The following is a 27,555-nucleotide window of genomic DNA, read 5'->3' as shown; positions in this document are numbered from 1 at the left end:
AAGTCCATATTATTCCAAACACATTCACTTGACTATATATTAATCAGCATGTGCCTACTTATTATAGGTAAACTTGGATCTAAACCACAAAATTCAGAAAAATACTATAATACTAAAAAGTTCTAAACAAGTTCTCAAATGAGTAAGACTCAAAATAAAGTAAAATTTACTTAATTTTTAATGGTTATAATTAACATTAATGTCTTTAGTTTTTTTTTCACAAGTTTTTTAAGCATCCTTGCTTCATATTCATGGTACACATACGATCTCAAAGATACGTTTTACTTCTCTAATAATTTCTTTCTTATCGACGATTTATGGAAGAAAAAAAATTTGAAATCAAAGTTCTTATGATATGATTCTCGATCTCCTTGTGTACATATGACACTCCCTAAATATTTTCTGGTGTCAATACTCAACTATTTTCCCATAATACTTTTGTCAAAACACTCTATATTTGCATTTAGAAGTCATATTATTCCAATCACATTCACTTCACTATATATTAATTAATCAACTTGTGCCTACAATAGAATGTCCACGTACAGTTGATACACCACATTTATAGTTGGGCTCCAAATGTTTATATATAAAGAGATGCCTTATTAATAAGAAAAGTAGGTATATACAGTAAATACAAAACCCTATAATTAACTATTTTATTACATAAGAGGCCCAAAGGGAAGAAGAACTACAAAACTGTGGTTATTTGTTCAACATGAGATAGTTGTTGTAAGGAGACGACCCTGCAAAAGTTGGAGTCCTCTTAACAAATCGTCCTTTCATCCTCGGTCTTTTCTCAGCATTTATCTTCCTAACTTCATATCTAATCTTCTTTGAAAACAATCGTGTTCTTCGTTTCTCTCTATATCTTGAAACTCGTGCTTCCCTTCCCTCATTGTTGATTCTTACATTCCCCATATGAATACCTCCATAAGTTTGGTTTAGCGAAGAAGAACCCCCTTCAAATATTGATTCCTAATCATGAAAACAAAACTGTGTAAATTTAGAACTATTGCATGCAATGCAAGCATTCATTTAAACAACTTTTTCTTAGAAAATAATAAAAAAAAAGTAAAAATATTTTCATGAAGACCACACAATTAGATTTCTGAATGCCCACAAATCTATGTGGGGTATCGTAATTACTTTCTTTTGCGTTTGATTATTATATGATGGGAAAATTAAACTACCTTATGACTTAGAAAATAACATTATTAATTTCTATTAAGCATGCATGAAATACCTACTAATAATTGTGTAATAGTTTATCAATTTAAACTAAAGTGGCCGGTTATGAATTAAGTATATGAACATGCAATCCCATGTAAGTGACAATGATTGTGTTTGTGTGAGAAAGAAGAGAGAACTTACAACGAAATCTTCTAGGTTAAAAACAGGTCGCCTCCCGTCAGCCCATGGCGAGGTTTTAGAAGACCAGGCAGCGATAACTGCCTCATGGTCTAGTCTCAAGAACTTGTTCTTTGTCACGCAAAATGGAGGGGTGCAAACTTTATTATCACTCTCCAATTTTGGTACACTTATTTCCATTTGGGATCCAAGAACTTCCAATTGGGATTGATCATCTTCTTGTACTTCTATCTCAAGGGAAGGTTCTTTTTTGCATTGATCAAACAATCCCAATTCTTTAATCCACCCGGATCCATCGTCTTCGTCCATTCCTTTACCCAGCAAATTCTCCACATCCGCCGCAAATTCCGCAAGATCCATATCCGATTCAAGAAGCTGATCAAGATTCTTCAAGTCATCATCATCATCACCACAAGTTTCTTGATTTTCTTCTTCTTGGATATCCAGCTTCTCGTTTCCATCATGACCCATCAACATACTATTCAATTCAATATCAAAATCATTCTCGGCACCAAATGGGTCAAAAACCGGAACCCTATAGAGTAGCTCATCATCATCATCAGCTTCAACATCAACATCAACATCGACGTCAACCTCGGGCCAAGCTTGATCTTCGTTATTAATCTCAGGGACAAACGGAAGAGGACTTTTACTATCAATCAAACGGGTCCTAGCAGCAGACTTACGAGTCGAGCGGGCTTTACGTGTGAACCCACGATGCCAAGCAGGTGCGGATCCTATTGAATCCAATTCAGCCGATCCAAGCAAATTCGAAGTCTTGTTGAGACGAATCCTTTCGTGTCTTCTCGCGACTTGATTCGCCGAATGAACAGATAAATCGCATGTTTGGCAGAGGAAAGCATCGTCAGCTTTGCAATAGAAACTTGCTCGTTTGTTTAGACAACTGTCGCATGCCCTAATCATCTTTCCTCCTCCCACTGCATTCGCACTTCTTTCTCCGACGATTTGAAGAACTGAATCTGAAACAGTATATATGTATATATTTTTGTTGATTAAACAAGTGGGTTTGTAGACCCACGAAGAGAGCGCTTTTACTCTTTGTACAAAGTCTGCAGTGAGCCAGAGAGAGATATTGTCTGTCACTGCGCTTTTGGTTGTTTTCAATAGTGGGATCCATAAGTTTCCATTATCTGATCGTTGATTGGGTAATCTTGTAAAGCCAATCTTAATCTCTGTATCCTGATTGGCTATATGTCTATGTTGAGGATTTCTTATGATCCCACACGATGATAACTATTCCTTCCCTCCTCTCAACGGACGTGAGAGGGACTTCCTTTGTCCTTTTTGTTTCAATTATTCGTTCCACAAATTCTTATGACTTTTGTTTGCTTCTTCCGGTTCCGGTTCCGGTCCCCACTGTCTACCCCCTCTTGCTTGCTAGGCCTATATTGATTCAAAAGTAAATTCCACATATTTGATTCGATTTAAACATATTTAGTGTTAATTTGTTCCTAAATATATATACTTGAGAGGAATGATATAAATATATGAAAAATGATAAAGAGCGCAACTTGAGACAGTGAATGATCCAGCGATGCCCACTTAGAATATTCTTAAATAATTATTAATTATTTTTCCTCTTTTATTATTAATTATTTTCTCTCTCCTATTATTAAATAATTTATATCCTATAAAATAATTAAAAAAAGAAAAAAAAAAAGCATAAAAAATAAATAAAAAATATTTGATAAATAAATAAATTGAAAAGTCATAAAAATAAAATGAAATTAAAAGAGATAAATTCATAATTCAACTAATTAGTGATATTAATTAGGGTTTAGAATTTAGGGTTTAGAATTTATGGTTTAAAGTTTAGGATTTAGAGTTTAGAGTTTAGGATTTAGATTTTAGAGTTTAAGGTTTAAGGTTTAGAGTTTAGAATTTATTTAAACATATTATTAAAATATTTAATGTGAGAGTTTGTTGTAATTATTGAGTTATTTTAACCGTTAAATGAGAGATAATAAATATCAAATAAATGAGTAAAATAATAATCGTGAGAATATGAATAAATGAGATAAATTAATTTGTAGAGATAGAGAGAAATTATTTAATAAGAGAGAGAAATTAATTAATAAGTGGAGAGAGAAATTAATATTCTACAAACGTGTTTTAATTATTATCATATTTTTATTTATTTATTAATTCCACATGTCGGCCAACGTAGACCATCTCTCTCCCAGTCGCTGTCTCCCATTCGCGCTCTCTATAATGATTCAGCAATGCCTACGTGGTTTGACCCACTTAAAATATTCTTTCTTTTATTATTAATTATTTTCTCTCTCTTATTATTAAATAATTTATATCCTATAAAATAATTAAAAAAAGAAAAAAGAGGCCATAAAAAATAAATAAAAAATATTTGATAAATAAATAAATTGAAAAGTCATAAAAATAAAATAAAATTAAAAGAGATAAATTCATAATTCAACTAATCAGAGTGATATTAATTAGGGTTTAGAATTTAGTATTTAGAATTTAGGGTTTAAAGTTTAGGGTTTAAGATTTAGAGTTTAGGGTTTAGAGTTTAGGGTTTAAGGTTTAGAGTTTAGAATTTATTTAAACATATTATTAAAATATTTAATGTGAGAGTTTATTGTAATTATTGAGTTATTTTAACCGGTTAAATGAGAGATAATAAATATGTAAAATAATAATCGTGAGAATATGGATAAATGAGATAAATTAATTTGTAGAGATATAGAGAAATTATTTAATAAGAGGAGAGAGAAATTAATATTCTACAAGTTTTAATTATTATTATATTTTTATTTATTTATTAATTCCACATATCGGCCACTTAGACCATCGCTCTCTCAGTCGCTGTCTCCCATTCGCACTCTCTATCATTCCTCACTTAAATATGTCTCTTATCAAATTTAAAATAAATTGATTTAATCATTGTAAAGACATTATAAATTTAAAACCTTCCATTTATCATAAAAACCACTAAAAATGCCCATTAGTGGGGAAGGAGAATACATATAATTAACATAGATGAGCATAGATTAGTTGTAAACTCTGAAAAAAAATATAATTAACATAGATGAGCATAGATTAGTTGTAAACTCTGAAAAAAAAATTATACCAAAAAAACTTGTGATTCAAGAAATTTTAATTTCGATTTACTGTCAATTTTTTTTTAATAAAATATTATTTAAAAAGATTTATAAAAATATGTCCCAATATTTTGAAATTAATTATAACAAAAATTAATCTTCGATCAAATTTTAAATAATCTTTTTGATTTAAGATAATCAAATTATAATTTGATTATGGGAAATATGTATTTAAATTAATTAAAAATAATTAATTTAAGAGATCATTTATTTAATGAAAGAGTGTCCAATTGATGTTTTATTTAAAATCAATAAAAAAAATATTTTATATACGTATACAATCGTACATTTAACTATAAATTCTTTTGAATTCGATGCTTGGTGATATTCAGGAAAGACTTTCTCACTATATATATTTTGCCTCCGTTAAAAACGGTCTCTAATTTATAAAATTTTGGATTTAAAAAATTTTGTTTTATTACGTTTTATTTAAACAATTATTCCTTAGGTCCTAGACATGCATAATTTTTTATTTCATTTTAAATTATAAAATAATATTTAAATGTTGGTACCTACAATTAATGTCAATGATTGTTGAGGAAAGTATTTAAAAATTATCAGTTTAAGTTATTAGGATCTAAAAATAAATCTCAAACAAGCCCTTATCAAAATTTTATTTATGAAAATATTCTAAAAATATATTGAAATTATTTTATATTTTAACACAATTTTAAAAAATGGTTTGGGACTTCAAATTAAAAATAAAAATTGAAATTTTAAAATCTAAACCAAATAGGCCCTAGGACTAGTCCTTTCAGTCTAAGGTGTCGATACCTCGGTCTCCTAGGTCGAAGTCTCTCGGTCAAGGTGCGGGAGCTCTCAATCGAGGTTAGGGGTGGGTTGGTACTATATTGGGAAAAATTAAGAGTTAATTAACTTAGAAGAAATTGTTTGGAAAACTAAGTAAAGAGTTAATTAACATAAAAATGCTAAATATTAATCAATTGAGTTTTGATGATGTTTAGATATGAACCAAGCTAAGTCGTCTATTTGTTTCTATGTAGGTGCATCAGATCTGGCCAACTTAGACGTGGTCTAAGTAGTCTAATTAGACGTGTTACGTAGTTAGACGTGATAGTCTAACAAATACGTAGTTAGACGTGGTAGTCTAATAGATACGTAGTTAAATGTGGTAGTCTAACAGATACGTAGTTAGACGCGCTAGTCTAACAGATATGTAGTTAGATGTGTTAGTCTAATAGATACGTAGTTAGACGTGCTAGTCTAACAGATACGTAGTTAGACGTGTTAGTCTAATAGATACGTAGTTAGACGTGCCAGTCTAACAGATACGTAGTTAGACGTGCCAGTCTAACAGATACGTAGTTAGACGTGGTAGTCTAACAGATACGTAATTAGACGTGGCAGTCTATCAAACACGTAGTTAGACGTTGGTGTCTAACTCCTTCAGATTAGTCTGAAGTGATGTGACGTTAGACGTTGCAGTCTAACTCCATTAGACGTGGTAGTCTAATGGAACTCGCTTTTAGATGTTGGCGTCTAACTCCCTTAGACTTGGCCGTCTAATGGAGCATGTCTAATGCCTCGCTTCAGCAGCCGATTGAAGTTAGCATACGTCTACCCACGATCAACTAGTTGTACGCTACTCTTGCTCCACTTTCTCTTGTAGACCAATACGTCAACTATTCGCATCCAATGAATGAACGCCATGTACACAAATATCCCTCCCACTACTTGTTCAGTACTTGACAGTTGCAGAAGGATATCCGATGCACTATCGTTCAGTACAACCACGTTCCATGAGCACATAGTCTTTTGTACTTTGTCGTTTAGGTGGACATCCTATGGGCGCGTGCCACGTGTCCATGAAGAAGATTCGACCGTTGGTGTCCTTCTACTACAAATAGATGCTCAAGAACAACGGCTGAATCTCTCTTGCTTACTCTCGGTCTACCAGTTATTGAATTGAATTCTTCTTACTCATTTTGCTCTTGCACTTACTAATTGTACATCATTTTTAAGAAATCAAACATTGTTTAACTGAGAGATATTATTGATCATATTGTATGTTGAACAGAGTGTGATCTGTTCAACAGAGTGTTAACTATTTAGTGAGCTGTATTTGATTCAAAGAAGTTTAGTGAAATCCTTCCGGTTGTTGGAAGAAGGGGTGACGTAGGAGAGTTAGCTCCGAACATCCATAAACATCTTGCTGTGTTCTTTACTTTCAGTCCTTACAATCTTATTGGTTCAAAACTTCAAACCCAAACAAACAGTTCCGCACTTGAATCGTTTTCAAGATTTGTGAAGGTTTGCAAATAATAGAAAGTGATATTAATCCCTAATAGGATGTATATCAATCTGTTTTTTCGAAGTTGTTATCAATTGTCAGACCCCCGTCTCTATTGATTACACTGATCCTATGATACTGTAAACCTTAATGTTTTATACATACCTTATATCTTACCAAAAATTTCGGTATGCAAAAAATGCATACCTTTACCTTACCTTTATTTTAGTATACCTTAATTTCGGTATACAAAACATTTATATAATACCTTACATTGATTTCGGTATATCTTATTTCGGTAAGGTATCGATATTATACCTTTGATACCTAAAAACTATATTATCTTAAAAAAATCAATCTCATCGGTAAGGTAACGATTGAATAATATTTCAGTATAATTATAATTTAATATTATTCAAAAATTATATTTCTATAATGAAATTAATATCAAATTTATTTAATTATTTCCTTATGAGTATTATATATATCATATTTTAATTTATGAATACTATTTCGGTATTCCAGTATATCTCGATATACCAAAATTTTTAAAATTCCATACCTTTACCGTACCAATAATTTCAGTATCGGTACCATACCTTACATTTTTTCGGTATACCTTAAAAATTGATATTTTCGATATATTTCGTTACGGTATTTTTGATACACCTATAATATCGGTAATTTTCTCACCCTAATCGAGGTGTATGAGGTGCTAAGGATATTTTCGATACCCAAATCTATTTAATTTTCTCGCTCCCTGGGCTAAGGATCATCGGTCGGGTGTAGAAGGACCTCAGTCGAGGTGCTGGGAGCTCTTAGTCCTAGGTTAAAAATCCACAGTCGAGTGTGGAAGGTCCTCGGTCGAGGTGTTGGGAGCTCTAAGTCCTAGACTAGGAATTCTCGGTCGGGTGTGAGATTCATTAGTCAAGGTGCGAGAGTTATCGATCCTAGACTAAGAATCCTCGGTCGGGTACGAGATTCCTCAGTTAGGGTGCGAGGAGCTCTCGGTCATAGACTAAGAATTCATGGCCAGGTGCGAGATTCCTTAGTAGGGTGCCAAGAGCTCTTGGTTCTAGGCTAAATTTCCTCGGTCAGATGCGGGAGAGGGTTCGATATTCTCGGTCAGAAATCTAACCCAAGTCAAACTATCGATCGGTGGTCAAGAACATCAAACTACAGGTTTAATGATTTTGATTAGAGATATGATCTTTCGATCCAAGGGTATGGGGAGCTTCACCTAGTCCCCAAAATCATTTATAATATCATCTCGATGCATCATTTGATGAGGATGATGTTCCATTCATATCAACCATTTTTAGAGGAAAGCATGTTTTAGATTTTTAAAGCTTTATGAAGTGTAAGAAGTTGGCCAATCACTTCCTTATACTTCATATGATCGAATGAAACCAAAACATGAACATTGACTATTAATATTAACCAATTCATGAACATAATTTTTTATATTTATAAATAATTTAGTTTTTATCAAACATGATCAAGATTACTTGGAATTGGTCCGAATATCCTCATAATATCCTTATAAGCATGTTGGGAAGGTTTTTGGGTTGAAGTTCTTGAATTATAACCTAAGAATAGAAACCCGATTTTGAAAATTTTTAAAATCAAATTTGGGTACTTTTGATTTGGATTGATTAGATTTATTTCGATAGAAAGCTTACAAGTGATCTTAGCATCATTTTCCAAATAAAAAATTGAACAATCAGACAATATATAAGATCGATTGAACTAAAATGTAAAAAATTCAATTTGAACTTGTAAATCAAATTAAAGTATGATTGGAAGCTTAATTTGAGTTGGAGAACACTCTAGAACTATTTTAGAAGCTTTATGAATGCCTAGAACCGAGCTTTACAACATTATACAAAGTTTCAAAATTTTTAAGAAAAGTGTGAAAATTTTAGTGACGGATTTTGTTTGAGATTGATTGAGGGCTTTAGATTGGATTCCTTACCTTCAGTTTGCCTCAGGGGAAGCTATTTATATCCTCATAAGGTCGTTTAATAACTAATTAGATCGAATTTCAGTCAAAACCCATTAATGACATTTTATCTGTTCTTCATCTAGTTGATTGCTATAGGCGATGAAGATGCCTAGGGTTGTAGATGTAATGATCACTATGGTAGGGTGATCATTTCAGCTTTGAATCATCCGTTTTGGTTGAGTATCAACCGAGTTCCTCTTTTGAAAAATAAAAAGTTTTTGCCAATAATCATGGTTGTTCGTCGCAAGGAAGAAGACAAACTAAGGGTAAAACGGCATTGTTTTGGGCTGAAATGCGAATGCTTGGGCTTTCGTTTGTGTTCCGTCATCTTCTGGGCATTCCGTTGAATTTGGGCTAACGATGTTGAGGCGCACGTTAGTTGACATTTACTTTTAATATACAAAATATTTTTAATAAAATTTTCATTATTTTATTTTGTATATTTTTGGGGTCTAATAATAATTTATTTGGGATAAAATGAATACAACATTTATTCTAAACTAATTATTTTAATTCCTTTTTATTTTTTAAAATTTATTTGAGATAAATGAGTACAACATTTATCTTAAATTATTTAATTTATTTTTTGATCATTATCTTAATTATTTGGGGTTTAATTATGAAAATAATTAATCCAATTAATTATTTAAACATATTTTTACCTTAATTTTAATTATTATGATTTTATTTATTCAAGATAATTATTTTAAAATTTATAAATTTGGTAGGTAAAATTTTGTGTTTATAGAGTGTCCCTCTCGAACCAAGTTTGATTACAACAAATTAGTTTGTGAAAATGTGGGTTCGAGTATGACATATGACACTAGGTTTTCTTGTCCAATTTATGATTTTGTGTGAGAGTAATGGAAAGATAGAACCTTAAGTGGGTAGATGCTAGTGTGAAAATGTGGGTTCGAATTGAAGTTTCCGAGTATTTCTTCATGATTATGAATCCTTCTTTGGTAATTATCCTAACAAGGATTAATTTTGAACCAAGGGTAGTCTTGTTATTTGGATCATACTTACCGATCGTAATAAAGCATCTACAAAGTGTATAGGATGATGGTGCATGAAGAATTATAGATTTGATTGAGAAATCAACTTTTGTTAAACGTGAATATCAACATACTATTCATGTCATATGTATTTTTTATAACTATCGGCCGATATTATTTAGTTAATATTTTTTGGGATGATCATATATATAAGGGGCATGAAAGTTTGATAAGCATATTCATGTGAGTTACTCGCAAGTAATAATTCAAGTGATCATGTGCAAATGATCGTAGTACTATTAAGAGTTAGGTTTACGTGAGAGTTTGACAAACTTGCTCACGAAAGTTACTAACAAGTAATGTTCAAACCAATCACGTGTAAAAGATTATAATATTATCAAGAGATAAGTTTACGTGAATGTTGATAAACTTGCTCACAAGAGTTACTAACATGTAACTTTCAAAGTGATCATGTATAACCAAGGCTGTCAAAATCTCGAGTTGACTCTTAAAATCTTATAATTTTACGAAATCACATTAGGCTAACGAGTCTGATTTTAAGTAAACTCTTACGATTTTAAATTTACATTAATAAGATTTTACGAGTTTATAAATAATTTCGATTTTACGATTCTATACGATTTTACTTTAAAAAAACAAATATATATTTAAAAAATAAAAAATAAAGTTATTATTTATTTAAATAAATTAATTAATATAATTAATTTAGTAACTATAACTTTTTATAGTGTTATTTGTTATTATTTTTTAATTAATTTTATATTAAAATATATAATTTCTTAAAATTGGATAAGTATAAAATACTTAATTATATATATAAATAATAATAATATATAATTATTATTTTTTCAAATTAAACTCTTACGATTTCATGTAAACTCTAAATTTTACGAGTTTATAACTAGATAACGATTCTACGTAAACTCTCGATTTTGACAATCTTGTGTATAATAGACGTAGTACTGTTAAAGTTAAATTTATGTGAGAGTTGACAAACTTGCTCACGGGAATTATTAATGAGTATATTATGTTTTGATGTGATCATGTGCAAATTATTGTGAGTACCTATTAGCCAATATGATTAATTGTAAGAGTTAGTAAATTTTCCATAGAATTTATTAACAAGTAACATTTAGAGCAATCGTATATATAAGTGATACATCCCCTCTTCTAGCCTAACATTAACAAGAGGTGGATATTCTCACCCTAAGGTCCTGGTTTCGAGCCCATCATGTGGCAAGTTCTGTGCCTAGTTAAATGGTTAAGTGTGTTTGTGGGCTACACGCTTAATCCGTTGTCCCATTTTTTATATATAAGTGATGGTTGTATTAAAATAATATATACTTATCATGGAAGTTTGATTAATTTATTCACGTGAGTTATCAACAAGTAACATTCAGCGATCATGTATAAGTGATTGTGGTACTATCAATAGATAGGTTTACGTGACAATTTGACAAACTTATTCACGTGAGTTACCAACAAGTAACATGTAGAGCGATCATATACAAATGATCTTTGTACTATCAACTGATAGGTTTACGTAAGAGTTTGACAAGCTTATTCATGTGAGTTATCAACAAGTAATGTGTAGAGCGATCATTTATATATGATTATGGTACTATCAATAAATAAGTTTATGTTAGAGTTTGACAAACTTATTCAAGTGAGTTACCAACAAATAACGTGTAGAGTGATCATATATAAATGATCATAGTACTATCAACATATAGGTTTAGGTGAGAGTTCGATAAACATATTCACGCGAGTTACCAAAAAGTAATGTGTAGAGCGATCATAATGAACGTAGCACTATCAATAGATAGGTTTATGTGAGAGTTTGACAAATTTATTCACGTGAGTTATCAACAAGTAACGTTTAGAACGATCATTTATAAATGATTGTAGTACTATCAACAAATAAGTTTACGTGAGAGTTTGACAAACTTATTCATGTGAGTTACCTATAAGTAACGTGTAAAGAGATCATATATAAATGATCATGGTACTATCAACATATAGGTTTACGTGAGAGTTTGACAAACTTATTCACATGAGTTACCAACAATTAATGTGTAGAGCGATTATATATAAATAAACATGCTAGTATCAACAAATAGGTTTACGTGAAAGTTTGACAAACTTATTCACGTGAGTTACCAACAAGTAACGTGTAAAGTGATCATATATAAATGATTGTGATACTATTAACATATAGGTTTACGTGAGAATTTGAAAAACTTATTCACTTAAGTTACCAATAAGTAACATATAGAGCGATCGTATACAAATGATCGTGGTACTATCAACAAATAAGTGTACATGAGAGTTTAACAAACTTGTCACAAAAGATAATTAACAATTAACACATAGAGTGATCACATATAAATGATCATGCTACTATCAACATATAGGTTTTCAGGTGAATCATGTATTATTGATCTCTTGTACTTATCAATAGATAGGATTTTGGTCAAATTGTATAAAATCGATGTTATGTAGCTATCATAAAATAGGGTTTTAGGATTTGATCATGTACACATGATCTCGAGAATTTATCAACAAATAAGATTTTCGTTGAATCATATAAAAATGATGTCATGTACTTATCGAGAGATAGGTTTTGGTTGGGTCATGTACGAATGATCTTAGGTACATATCAATATATAAGGTTTTTGAATCGTTTAAAAACTATGTCATGTATCTATAGAGAGATAGAGTTTTTCGTAGATCATGTATGAATGATCTTGGATCTTATTGAGAGATAAGGTTTTCGATGAGTCGTATAAAAATGATGTCATGTACCTATTGAGAGTTAAGATTTTGGTTGGATCATGGACGGATGATCTCGGGTACTTATCAATAGATAAGGTTTTTGTTGAATGATATAAAAACGATGTTATATACCTATCGTGAGATATAGTTTTTGTTAAATAATGTATGAATGATCTCGGGTACTTATCAATAGATAATGTTTTTGTTGAATCATAGAAAAATTATGTCATATACCTATCGAGAGATAAGATTTTTGTCGGATCATGTACAAATGATCTTAGGTACTTATCGAAAGATAATATTTTTACTGAATCGTTTAAAAAACGATGTCATTTACCTATCAAGAGATATAGTTTTGGTCGAAACATGTATGAATGATTATGAGTACTTATCGAGAGATAATGTTTTTTGTTGAATCATATAAAAACGATGTCAAATACCTATCGAGATATAGGGTTTTTGTTGGATCATGTACAAATGATCTCGAGTACTTATTGAGAGATAATGTTTTTGTTGAATCATATAATAACGATGTATAATTCTTGACCCTCCCACTTTTAGGATATTTAATGAAATGGTATTAACCTTTTTTCCCAAAAAAATAACGATGTCGTGTACATCGTGTATGAATGATCTCAGGTACTTATCGAGTGATAAGTTTTTTTATTGAATCGTATAAAAACAATGTCATGTACCTATCGAGAGATTTTATAGTATCATGTATGAATAATGTTTGATACATATTAATATATAAGGTTTTTTTTTTGAATTTTATAAAAATTATTTCATGTACCTATCTAGAGATGGAGTTTTGGTTAGATCATGTATGAATAATCTCATGTACTTATCAAGAGATGGGATTTTGGTTCGATCATGTACAAATGATATCGGGTACTTATCGAGAGATAAGGTTTTCATTGAATCGTATAAAAATGATGTCACGTACCTACCGAGAGCTAGGGTTTTGATTGGATCATGTATAAATGATCTCGTTTACTTATCGAGAGATAAAGTTTTTGTTGAATATTATGAAAACAATGTCATGTACCTATCGAGAGATAGAGTTTTAGTTTGACCATGTACAAATAATCTCGGGTATTTATCAATAGATAATATTATTTTTGAAACGTATAAAAACGTTGTCACGTACCTATTGAGAGATAGAATTTTGGTTGGTTAACTTCTTATTTAGGTTTTGCAATAATCTCGGGTACTTATCAATAGATAATATTATTTTTGAAACGTATAAAAATGTTGTCACGTACCTATTGAGAGATTAATTTTACAAAATCCCTCTTTTTTTTCCAAAGTGACCTTCACAACTAGTTGGAATTCGTCAGTCGACGGTTTCAAGTTTTAATTATGAAAGGGTGACTCATGTGTTTTGGATAAAGGGACATTTTTCCACTTCCTAGTTTTTGTCCTTATCTTTTAATCCGAGATTTTTATAAATCTTCATTACTTTAATAAATCATGATGCTTTGGATTTGAAAAGTGTTTTGGCTCCGAACATCATTTCTTGTCCTGTGTGATTCTTGTAAGGAAATAAAATTTCTTTTCCCCCTATTTTTGAGATATCGATTTATAAATTTGATCTCGTATATAAACGATTATATGGAATCTTAACTCTCGGAGAAGGTGGAAAAAACTTTAATATTTTGATAGTCTTAAACTACTTTTGTTTGATTGCTTAACAACTTTCTTCTTTGGGTTTCCTTTTCCATATATGTTTTTTTTCTTTTGTTGACCCTAGGTATATTTAGTAGAATCGATACATCTTTTCTTTTTCCATAACAATCAAAATTAGAGTCTAAGTGGACAACGAATGGTGATTTCAATACTTCAACCTCTTTGAGTCGTGTTTTTCAGAGGTGTATCTAGTAGAATCGATACATACTTTTATTACCATAGCAAATGAGATTAGGGTCTGAGTGAGCAACGAATGAGGATTTCAATACCTCAATCAACACAGAAACATATTCCTCTCCTTTTGTTCAGATTTTCTAGGTTTATTCCGTGTTCTCTTTTTGACATTTTTGTTTTGTGGTTATTTTCTTCCAAGTATTATGTTATAAACCTATCCTTTCTCTTGTAAAAGAATGATGAGGAGTTCTTTCTCGATTTGTGTCTCTCATCCTTGATTTAAGTGTGGGTATTTCAGTTCTTGTCCTCAAAAACCTTCTTTGGAGAATTACTCTTTCGGATAATTGTTTAAGATGAAAAAGAGATTATGACCGATATCATTTCTATTGTAGTTATTATGAAATTATCGGATTCTATTTTGAGATTATCACTTTTGGTAGGAAAGTGACGCTATTAACTTTTTCCATACTTGTTTCTTAGAATCCTCTTTATTTGATCATAGCAAGAATCAAGGTTTTCCTCTTTCTGAAAATCGTTTCTCCTTCTCTTTTGGTGAAAGGACTGGGATTTTTTTTTATTTATTTAAGATCGGTCCTACATAAATATAGGTTGTCTATGTATCTTCTCTCTTCCTTTTATTTTTATATTATGAAGAATCATGTCTTTCGTATTTCAGAAAAGAGTTATTTGACTAGTGGTGCAAGATTTACAAAACTTGAGTTAGCTTTTGTTGAAATAAGTTTCTTTCAAGGTTGAGCTTAAAAATTTTATGCGCATATCTTGATATTATACAAAAATACATTTTAAGAGAATCGATATTTCTCGGAGAAACGTATCCTTCTCATTATATGGTAGATAGGCAACCTGCTTCTCTATTGAGTATTTCCTTAATAAGAAAGGGTCATTCCAATTAGGGACAAAACTTGCCCCATGGGTCTAGGAGTTCCCGAGTTTGTTTGAGAAATAGGTCACCTTATTTGAGATTCTTGAGTTTTACCTTCTTGTTGAAGGTAGTTGACATCCGTTTTTGGTAGTCTTAGGTTTTGCATATATAATTTAACCTCTTGTCTTCGATTAATGTTAGTTGATTGTATCGAGATTTAATCCAATCTTCCTCGTTAACATGGATTTCTAAGAGTATTCTCAGACTTGTAATCTCAATTGGTTGTACGACGTCCATGCCATAAACTAGTGAGTAGGGGGTTTCATTCGTTGAGGTTCGAGCGGTCGTATGATATTCTTATAAGGCGTAGGACAACTTTTCGTGCCAGTCCTTATACGTGTTGGTCATCTTGATGATCCTATTCACATTTTTATTCAACGCTTCAATTGTACCATTAATTTGGGTGATGACTTATGATGCTAGATTTTGAATTCATTGAGTAATTGTAACACTTTTCCTTCGAAGTATCGACCATTGTTTGAAATCAAGGCGTGAGGGACTCCATATCTTGCAATGATGCTAGTGCGGATGAATTTTGCAACATGAGTTTATTTGAAGACTTTATAAGAAGTTTCTTCAACCTATTTGGTAAAGTAGTCAATGGCTACATGTATAAACTCGTGTGCGTTTGAAGCACGGAAGTATATTTTCCCAATGACATCAATGCCCCATGTAGAAAATTGCCATGGGGATGTCATATTATAGAGGAGTGATGTCGGAGTATACTTTAAGTTAGTATAAATTTGGCACTGATGACAACTCCTTACATAGCTCACACAGTCTTGTTATAGGATTTTCCAATAATATCACAAACGAAGTATTTTCTTGGCTAAGTCTATTTCGTTCATGTGTGGGCCACATGTCCCTTTGTTTACTTCATCGATGATCCTTTTCGATTCTGGATTATCTATGTATAGCATGTTTTGACCATCAAAATATCATCTATAAAGTTTGTTTGTTATCTAAGCATAATTAATGGAATACTATGCACCGTTTTCATTCCTTTTCTCGAAAATGGGACATATATTCTCCATACTCTATGTATTTCTAGAGAGTATAATACCAGGACTTGACAAAACTCTCATAGGAAGTTATTGTTCCCTTTTCAAAAGCATGTCTTTACTTTTGTCGGAGCTTAAGGAGTTTGACTTTAATTACGTTGAGAATTTGAGCCATGGCTACAAGAGTAGCCAAAGCATCCGCAAAGCGGTTTGGGATCCTTGGAATATGAACAAATTATACATGATCAAATTTGTTCATGAGTTTGGTCAAATGGGCATGATAAGGTTTCAAATTTCCCCTTTTAGTTGTCATGTGCTATTGGTTTGGGATATAACCAAATTAGAGTCACTGACTACTTTCCCTTGTTTCGTATGCCAATTTGAGGCCTGAGAGGGATGCCTCATATTCGGCCTTATTATTGGTAACGAGGTATTCGAGTTTTATGGATATTGGCTTGTATGTCCCTTTCAAGTCAACTAACATAATTCCATTTTCATAACCCCTACTTTCCTAGAGCACCTTCAAACATCAATTTTCATGTGTTTTAAGTGATACTTATAATTCCATCATTAGGGAATTCAAGTTTGTCTTCTGACTCAACAATGATGGGTTGGTCAGCTAAGAAGTCCGCAACAATGTTTCCTTTTATAGATTTCGGTATCGTATAGACTTTATCACATTCTTATATCATCATCATCCATTTGGATAACCTAGGAGATAAGAGTGTTCGTTAGAATAAGAAATGAATAGGATTTAATCTAGATACCAACTTGATAGGATGATATTGCATGTAGTGTCATAACCTCTTGGTGACTCATGTTAATGCCAAACATTCCTTCTCAACCGTAGTGTAGTTAAGCTCACATCCATTCTTTCTCTTACTAATGTAGTAAATAGTTGTCTTGAGTTCATCTTCGTTTTCTTGAGCTAAAATGCTTCTCATTATTGTTTATGTTACAATAAGGTATAGTATTAGAGGGTTGTCGGGTATAGGAGACATGAATATGGGAGGCTTAATTTTGTCAAATGCTTCTTGATAATTTTCGTCCCATATGAATTTTTGGTATTTTTTCAAAAGCTTAAATAGTTGATGAGTTGACTAATGTATTTAATTTTTCTAAAGAATCATCGGACCTCTCTTTTCTTTCGAGGTACTAGCATAGCCATTATTGCTTCTATTTTAGAGGAATTCGCTTCGATTTGGGTGATTATGAAGCCCAACATTTTACTAGTTGTGACTCCGAACATGCATTTTTTTGGGTTAAGTCGTAGCTAATACTTTCTAATCATTTGCAAGATTTTTTTTGAGGTTTTGGACATGCCCTTGTTGATCCTTGGACTTGACGACAGTGTTGTCGACATAAACTTCCACTTCTTTGTGGATCATATAATGAAGGATCACAATTTGATTATTTAGAAAATCTTTAGTTTAAATTAATTAAACATGATTAATCTAAAAGATTATTTAGTTTCTAATAGAGTCGCCAAATGATATTTGAAAATCAATAAAAGTTGGCATACGTATACAAAAATATTGACTAAAGTTTCCTTTAAATTCTTAGTTTGGTGATACTTGAGAAAGGGATTTCACGCTTCATCCTCCTTACCCGTTTTAAAAACGGTCTCTAATTTATTTTTTGGGAAAACGACTTATTTTCCATTTCATTAAAAACCCCAAAAGGGAAAGAAAAAACAGCATGAGTTCATTTGTATCAATCTAGACAAACCCTAAATTTGATACTTTATAAAGCAAATGAATCATCCAAAAAAACACATGACTAAACAAAATTACAAACATAAATTTTAAACAACTAAAGCGCCTTATACAAGTTCAATTCTGTGACTTTCTCGAACTTAATACCCCATTCTTGACATAGCATCCAATTATTCGACGTTATTGGTATATGCCTCAATGTGTGGATTAGAGATTTGTTGTCCATAGCGATATCATTCCAAACTTTCTCCTTATCTCTCTGAACTCTAGAAAATAACCTCGCATTCCTTTCGACCTATACGTGATATAGAGTCAAATCAAATCCACACTTGAAAGCATTAGTAGAAAATCGACTGCCTCTTATTTTAATGATAACTTCTCCTTAATGTCTTGCCATTCTAGAAAACTTGTCAATCCCATGCACCTCGAGAATCTTTTCCATAAAGTTTTAGCAAACAGACACAATCGAACAAATGATCCATTGTTTCCTCATTTATGTCACATAACACACAACTAATATTCGGAATATCTATGAATTTGATACGATCCCTAGTTGATAGCCTTCTCCTAAACAACAACCACAACACAAATTTCTGCCTCGGAATGACCTTAGAGGACCATACGACATGAAATCAACCCACATTCTCCCCCTCTCATGAATAGATACCCAAGCTAAGTTTGAATTGAACTTCCCATTATTTTCAACCTTCCAAACATGTGAATCAATAGTATTATTAAGCTGTAACATTTGGACGTTATCAAGTATCCTTACACTCTCCGTAACACGTCTCAATAGTATGTTCTATTCCCTTCTCATATATCTCTCATCGAGATAACAACACAGTCTCTTCTTATACGCATTCTCACAAATTCTATTTTTAGTACAATGGGAAGACTTTCAAACCACAATTCATGCCAAAACAAGATTCTTCGACTATCTCCTAGCCGGATCTCGAATAAAGGTATAGCATTGTCCTTAAGCTTTAGTATCTTCTTTAGTGACCAGGGCATATCTAGTTTAATTTTACAAGTCCACATACTCGATTCCTTCTTCATAAATCTTGAGTGTAACCACTTTACCCACAAAGAATCATGCTTCTTTCCTATCGCCCACAAGTGTTTGAGTGTAAGAGCCTTATTCCCTTTAATGCAATTTTTCAGCCCTAATCCCCCCTCCTTATTTGGTTTGCAAAGATCAGTCCACTTAAATTTTTTGCCACCCTTTCTTGATTCCCCCATATGAAATTCCGCATAAGTTGATTCACCTATTTCATAACTATCTTTGGTAGCACCATTTGTTGAGACCAATACCCAATGATTCCCATGATTACCCTCTTTACTAGCTCAATTCACCTAGCGCACGTGAGCTTCTTGGCTGCCCATCCGAATATTGAATTCTTTACCCTTTGTATAAGTGGCCTACAATGTATAATATGTAATTGTTTATATTTTAGTGGAATACTAAGATATTTAACCGACAGGCTTCCCTCCTTTATGCCCATGACTCCAAAAATATCCTCCTTCACACCTCAATAAAAAGCAACACTTTTATCACCGTTTATTATAAGATTTGTAACACTCGAAAAGAAGGTTAATGCCTCCTTAATGGTTTTAATAGAGTCAACATCTACATGAGCCATAATAAACAAATCATCCACAAAACAAACATGTGTTATGTCCTCCTCTCTACTTATAAAGTTGGCTTTTGAAAATTGCCTGTATAAAGTTTGATTTTTAACCGTTTATTCTTCCGGTCCAGTCATGTTTTTAGGTTTAGTGTTATTTAAAGTATTGAAACATCAATATTTAAATATTAGTACCTATTACAAATGATAATTAGGAAGGAAATATCTGTAGAATATTAGTCATGTGTAAAGGCATTAGGGTTTAGAAATAAACTCAAAACAAGCCTTTGTAGAAACATTTTTGTTGAAATATTCCAAAAATATTTAAAATGCATTTTCTAATTTTTTGAGATTTTTAAAAAAATGATTCGGAGTCTAAAAATTATAAAAAAATTTGGATTTTGAAAAGTGCAACCAAATAGGCCTTATGACCGGAGTACTAGGCCTGAGATTCATTTTTATCGGTCGAGGTCAAAAGACTCTCGGTCCTGGTCAAGGTTTAGGATATTCGGTCAAAAGACCAAAGTACCTTGGTTAATGTGCTAAGGACTCTTAGTCCTTGGCTGATCTTACCGGTCTAGTTGTACAAACTTATCGTTCCTAGTTAGCTTGAAGCTAAGTTTCTCGGTCGAGGTTTATAAACCTCTTGGTCCTAAGCTAGCTTTGGGCTAAGTCCTTCGTTCTTAGGGTTAAAGAACTCCTGGTCATAAACTTAGGATTCTCACTCCCAAGATTGGATCTCACGGTCCTAGGGTTAGGACATTCGGTCTTAGGGTTAGGGAGTCTCGATCCCAAGATTAGAACTCTCGGTTTTAGGGTTAAGGAGTCTCGGTCCCAAGGTTAGAACTCTCGATCCCAGGGTTTGAACTCTCAGTCCTAGGTCGGACCTCTCAGTCATATATAAAAATCATCGGTCGGACCTCTTAGTCCCAGATCAAGAATATTAGTTAAACCTCTCGGTCATAGATTTCAATCTGGACCAAGAGTCCTCGGTCTTAGGTTAACAAGTCACAATCCTCAAGAACACAAAAGTGCAGGTTTTAAAATTCATTCTTTTAGCTTAGATTCTTTGATTCAAGGGTTTATGTAGCTTTACAAAGCTTCCAAGAACATGTTGGTCATCATTTCAATGTATGGATCGACCTGGATGATGATCAATTTGTTCAAAATAGTTTTTGATAAAAAAATAATGTTGTTTATTTTAAAGTTGTTTTGAAGTATAAGGAGTTATCCAATAACTTACTTATACTACATATACTTGATTGGTACCAAAACAAGAACACCGGCTGTTCATTTTGACCAAATCAAGAACTCAAAATTTTCATTTATTTTGAAAATTTTGATTTTAATCAAACATGATCGAAATGGATCAAACATGATACAAACAGTTACCCAACATGTTTACAATAATATTGGGAAACTTTCTCGGTTGTGATTCAACATAATTAACTCAAGAACAACAAACTCGTTTTATTTTTTATTTTTGAAATTCAAATTTGGGTTTTTGTTTTTTAGATGGATTGGTCAGTTCTATCATATCCAGATAATTTCTAAATGATCTTATGATTGATTTCCACCATAAAACACTATGAACAACAAGCATAAAAATTTCAAATTCAAACTATAAATATGAATTAGAGGTTGATTGGAATTATACCAAATATTGGAGACCACTCCTTACACCTTAAGAAAGCTTTTGGGATGTCGGGATTCAAACATTAAGGTCTCAAACGGATTTTTTTAAATCCAGAAGCTTTGAGCTTTAGTGGAGGATTTCTGAAATCTTCCAATTTGAAGGTGGAGATTGGATTCTCTACCTTCGGGATCACTTAGGGAAGCTATTTATAGTATTTCAAAGTCATTGGGAGACGTCTAGTTGCTTGAATCGGCTAAAAGCCATTAATGGATTTTGGTTGTTCTTGGCTGAAGTCGCCGAAATAGGGATGATTCATCCCTATTTTGATAGGTAGAAATGATCACCATCGTAGGGTGATCGTTTCAGACTTTAAATGAGCCAAAATAATAGACTAACGAGAGAGTTCTAAAAAGGAGAAATTGAAGACGGATCTTCGTTCTTATCCCTCTAGTGTCGCGTTGGAGACAAATGTGGCGCTCAAAACGACATCATTTTAAGCATCTTCAGGCATTCTGTTGGCATTCTGTCCAATGTTATTGTGTTTGGGAGGTCTGTTAGCATTCTAACTAGCAGGGTGTTAGCCATTCCATTGGGGCCAGGCGTGTGTTTCTCTAGCTGCTCATCTGATGGTCCTGTCATGCACTGTAACTAATTCCTTTAGTTTCGACCACACATGATCACAAATATATATTTTTATTCAATCATTAAGGATTTATTTAAAATTGATTTTTATTTTACTCTTTTGACTTTAAATTTTGATCTTTTAAAATACACAAAGTATTAAAATAAATATGAAAAATATTTTACCAATTTTTTTTATTTTATTTTGTATATTCTTAGGATTTAAATAAATAATTCTTTTTTGATAAAATGAAAACAATAATTTATCAAAATTATTTATTTTTGTCCTTTAATTTTTCTAAAATTATTTTGAGACACTATGGGTACAACATTTATCTCAAATAATTTTATTTTTTTATTTTGGCATAACCCTTAATTAATTTAATTAATTAGCACAATAATTAATCTTAATTAATTGTTTTAAATAGGTTTTTGGCCATGTTTATTATTTTGTTTTTATTTATTTAAAAATAATTCAAAATAATTATTTTAATATTATAAATTGGAGTGTAGATTTTTAGTTCTTACAAAGTGCTCATCTCGAATCGAGTTTGAATACAAAAAACTAGTTTTTTTGAAAATTATAATTCGAATATGACATCTTACACTAGGTGATCTAGTTCAAATTATAATGAGCGAGTTTAGAAAGATAGAACATGTAGCGTGTCGAGGTTAAAGTGACCTGCTGATACTATACATGTCATTTGTCGAGGTGCTTCTAAGCGTTGCTTTAGGAAATCCCTTCCTTGGTGTTTATCGTAACAAGAATTATTCTTGAAAATCTTGTTTTACAGAACTTGACAATGTATCTGTAAAATCCATGGGGTAATGATTATCATAGGTATTGAAACATCAATTCCTGTTTAGCATGAATATCAATAAATTATTCATGTTTAGTCATGTATAGACAACTAAGGGTTATTTTTCGGGGAGTATAAAGGGAACAAGGAAGTTTTGGAAATTTTCATGTAGGTTACTAATAAGTAACATTTCTAGGGTGATCATAAACATATGATCATTAAGACTATCAATAAATGAAGAAATTGTTGATATTACGCAAGAAGGGCTAAATCGTTTTAATTAAAGAGAAAATCCAACAGTATTAGAGAAGCTCAATCTACATTACCTGTAAGACCGAAATCTCTTAAAAAAGAGAAGTGCAATACTATTGTGAGCTGGTTTGTTGAAACTTTGAGAGAGCTCTCTAAATTCCCCAAAACTAGAGTCTACTTCATCAAGAATAATTCTAATTGGAAAGTAGACCAGGTCTGGAAACAAGTTGAAGAATAGAGCAAAAATCAAGAGAATGATCAAAAAACATAGCAAAAGTAGAGTAAAGATCAGAAAACAGGGAAAAACAGAGTAACGAGTAGAATGAACAACAGAAATAAAATGTGGGGCAGAAAACTAAAGGGGATACAAAAGCTGACAACCCAGTTCAAGAAAGGGGAAAGATTTTCCTTGGAACATTGAAGCCAAATGTTGAAATTACCGGTTCTCCGTTTGAATTCAAATTACCCCCAATAAGTTGAGGAAAACTTTGTAAAGTCATGGAAAAATGTCACAGTGGGCAACTTTATCAGAAGAAACAAGGTGCCATTTCTAGTAACCAAAAAAACCCTAATAGAATAATGGGGGGAAATGGTCTAGAAAAGGTAACATCAAACATTCCTGACTTGTACTTTCTCAAATTCAAAGAAGGATCAGATCTCAAAAGTATTATGATCAACGGGCACACATTTATTGGGAAGAACTGCATGAAAAATAGGAAGAAGGTACGAACCTCTTCATTAAGCCCAAAGAAACTACGCAAATCTGGTTCCAAATGCGTAACATATCTCCCCACATGTATAACGCTGAAGCATTAAGTCACTTTGCGAGTCTATTGGCGGGTCCACTCTACATGAACCCAACTACAGAAAAAGGTGAGCATATGACTTATTCTAGGATGTGCATTGAGATACACCCGTGATCAAATCTTCCATACCAAATAACGGTAACGGATAGAAAATGAAAACCCACAATTATGAGAATCTCATATGAGTGGAGGCCGAATAGATGCTTTGATTATAAGACATTCGAACATGTATGTTACAAGTGCCCGAAAATGATTGAAGAAAAAAGGAAGAATAAGATCGAGCAAGAGACAGAAAAGAAACAGAAAGAAGAACATGAAAGGTTGGAAAAGGAAAAGGCTGAGAAAGAAAGACAGAAAGAGGTTACTAAAGAATCAATATTGGGTAATCAGAATGATCAATATAAGGAAGGAAATTCAGCACAAGATTTTGAAGAACATGAGAAGAAAGATATAGTGCTAAGAGATTCAGAATAAAGTCTGAGAATGAAGAGGTAACAAAGAAATTTGACCCAAAAACAAGAATCAATACTGAAAAGGCAGTGGAAAGGGAAAGCGTGGGAGAAAGCAGGAAAAGGGAAGTGGGTTAAGGAAATGGGAAAAATAAAGTAGAGGTAGTTGAACAGGTGAAACTGTGCAATGTCCAATTCAGAAGAAGGTTGACCGGAGAAACACAAAAATCCCAAAAAATAAGGTAAGCAAATTAAGGAAAATACAATTTCTTATAGCTATGCTATATGGGAAAAACATAAAGGAAGAAAATGTAAAGGAAGGGGAAGTAAAGTTTGAACATCTTCTCTTCATTAATGAACTTAATAACATGGAATATTAGAGGGTTAAATGACCCTATAATGTGAAGAGAGGTTAGAAGAATATCAAAAAAGAATGAAATCACAGTATTTGGAATTATTAAAACAAAAGTCAAACAAAGTCAAATATAGAACGGCGCCCAAGGTTGCTTCAAAGAAGAATGAGAATTTATTCATAACTCTGATGGGGTAAAATAAAAATCTGGGTAGGATGGGATAAAAGAAGAGTTGAAGTCAAGAAATTTTTTGAAACCAAGAAAGTTATTTTGATAGAGGTTATCAATCTGGTGACAAGGGTAGAAATCTTCTTTGCGGTAATCTATGCAAGCAACTCTAGGACAAAGAGGAGGATACTTTGGGATGATTTGAGAAGAAGCATTATAGACAACGAACCATGAGTTATTATGGGAGATTTTAACGTCACAAGATTCAGGAATGAAAGAGAGCCTACGACAGACATAACACAAGACATACAAGATTTCAATGAATGCATTCGAGACATAAGTTGCATTGAGTTGTCTTCCTCGGGTAATTTATTTTCATGGTTAGCTTCAAAATGGGTGGACAACATGAGAAAGAGAAAAATTGATATAGGCCTAGTGAATGAAAAATTGGTGGACTTTACCCAAGAAGCCAAATTCAGGTTTTGCAACTAGGTATCTCTAACCACTGCCTTTAAAATTCTTTTGGGAGAAGGAGAAATAAATAGAAAAGACCTTTTAAGTTATTCAACTTCTGGATGAAAGATGAAGGATTTAATAAAATTCTTAATAAAATTTGGAACATCAAAATTAATAGAACAAAGATGTTCAGAGTTGGTGAGAAACTAAGATTACTAAAAGGGAAGCAGAATAAGCCAGACTGGAAAAAATATAATGGAATTTCTAAAAGAGTATAGGAAGTTAGAACGAAACTAGGGGAAATACACAACAAGGCATTGAGAGTCTCGAATCTACCTTATAACAAGGAAAAAGAAAAGGAGGCTCTTACGCAATTTAGAGACCTCTATTCTAAAGAGGAAAACTTTGTTAAGCAAAAATCTAGAGAAAATTGGATTTCATTAGAAAATAAGAATACTTATTTCTTCTATAAAAAAATGTTCATCAAGGATTTTCATAAATCAGGTCATAAGGCTCACAAACTCAAATGGAGATGTTTTACAAGGACAAAAGGCAGTTCATGAGAAAGAAAGAAATTTTTACAAAAGGCGGATTGAAATAGAAACGAGCACAATAACAAAGGATAGTCGAAGATTTCTTCAACAGATTGTGCAAAGGAAAATTAGTGAGGAAAGTGGTAACCAATAAATTATAAGAGTCGGTATGGAAGAAGTTAGCAAAGTAGTGTTTTCAATGAAAGGGGATGAAAGCCCGGGGATAGATAGTTTCAACGCCAACTTCTTCAAAGAAAACTAGGAAATAGTGGGTAAATATGTAAGCAAAGGGGTTTTGAAATTCTTTCAGAACAGGAAAATGTTGAAGCAATGGAACGTCACAGTGTTGAATTTGATTCTTAAGAATTCAATTTCGGAAAAAATTCAGGACTTTCGCCTTATTTCATGTTGCAGTGTTATTTATAAAATTATTTCTAAAATTCTTTCGCAACGTTTGAAAACAGTTATTGATAAGCGTGTAGGATTATGGCAGTCAACATTTATTCCTAGACGCTTTATTTCCCATAACATCCTACTCATGCAGAGCCTATTGAATGGATATGGCAAGAAAAACATATTGCCACATGTGGCTTTCAAAATTGACATTAGACAAGTTTTTGACTTGATCAGATGGGGATCAATTCACGAATTCCTCCTTGCTATAGGTTTTTCAATCTTTTTCACTAATTGGATTATGCAATGTGTTTCCACTCCTCATTTATTGTGAGCGTGAATGGTATTCATGGAGGCTTCTTCAAGGGTGAAAGGGGAGTAAAGCAAGAAGACCCTATATTTCCTTACCTATTCTTCTTGATAATGGAAATTCTTGACTACATTTTAAAAATATTTATGAGAAGTCATCATTTCAAATTTCACCCGTACTGCATAGAAGAAGCAATAATCCATATTATATATATATATATATGAATGAATGAGAATTAGCATGACACCCCACAACCATGACACCTCGCTTAAACTCAAAGCGCTTCTAGATGAAATCGAACCCGTGACATTTTGGTCTCTTAAGTCGACTCTTACCACTCGGCTACCTTGGTGGGTTAAGAAGAAATAACCCATATATGTTTTTCAAGATTATTTAGTTTTTATGGTTTATGCGGATGTTGAATCTGATAGTGTAATCAAAGAATCTCTAACAATCTTTTCGAGTATTACAAGTTTATACATCAACAAGGACAAAAGTTAGGCTTTCTATGGAGGGGTTAATTAAGAAAGGAAGGAAAACATATTCAATATTATGGGAATCAAGGAAGGTGAAATACCTTGGAGTATCTCTATCATCAAAACAACACCGATATAATCACTTCAGATAACTAGTAGAAAATGTTATAAATTTTGGCTTGGGTTGAGCTACGAAAAACTGTCTTATGCAAGTAGAATCGAGCTCGTTAAAAGAGTCGTCTTTAGAATTATTGGCTACTAGGCACAACAAATAGTCATCCCAAAGAAAGTAATGGCTGAACTGGATAGAATCATGAGCGATTACGTCTAAAAAAACCAAGGCAGAGGAGGCAAAAAGGTCAAATGGGAGGATGTTTGAACTCCCATTGAAGGCGGACTAGTAATAAAAAGTTGTGTTTAATGGAACAAATCCCTCACCATCAGGAATCTATGGGAGTTGGAGTAGAAAGTAAACTCCCTGTGGGTCAAATGAGTATATACGAGATTTATGAAAGAAGAGTAGAGTATCTGGACACGAACCATTAATAAAAGAATGACATAGTCATTGAAGAAGATCCTAAAAACAAGAAAATATGC

The 27,555-nt window shown here is 32.4% G+C and overlaps 1 protein-coding gene across 1 annotated transcript in view; it reads right to left on the bottom strand.

Moving 5' to 3' along the window:
• Positions 1 to 571: 571 nt before the first annotated feature.
• The window catches only part of LOC124941151, a 45,037-nt gene continuing 18,053 nt past the window's right edge, over positions 572 to 27,555 (bottom strand). The window contains exons 5-6 of the mRNA XM_047481428.1: positions 1,375 to 2,351; positions 572 to 978 (exon numbers count right to left, since the gene is read on the bottom strand). Coding sequence (XP_047337384.1) covers positions 706 to 978; positions 1,375 to 2,351 — 1,250 coding nt within the window. The 3' untranslated portion in view covers positions 572 to 705. The remainder of the gene's footprint in view (positions 979 to 1,374; positions 2,352 to 27,555) is intronic.

The sequence above is a fragment of the Impatiens glandulifera genome, chromosome 1 (genome assembly GCF_907164915.1).
Source record: "Impatiens glandulifera chromosome 1, dImpGla2.1, whole genome shotgun sequence".
Taxonomy (NCBI): Eukaryota; Viridiplantae; Streptophyta; class Magnoliopsida; order Ericales; family Balsaminaceae; genus Impatiens; species Impatiens glandulifera.
The sequence above is the reverse complement of the archived record's forward strand: the minus strand, read 5'-3'. Positions and strand labels throughout refer to the sequence as shown.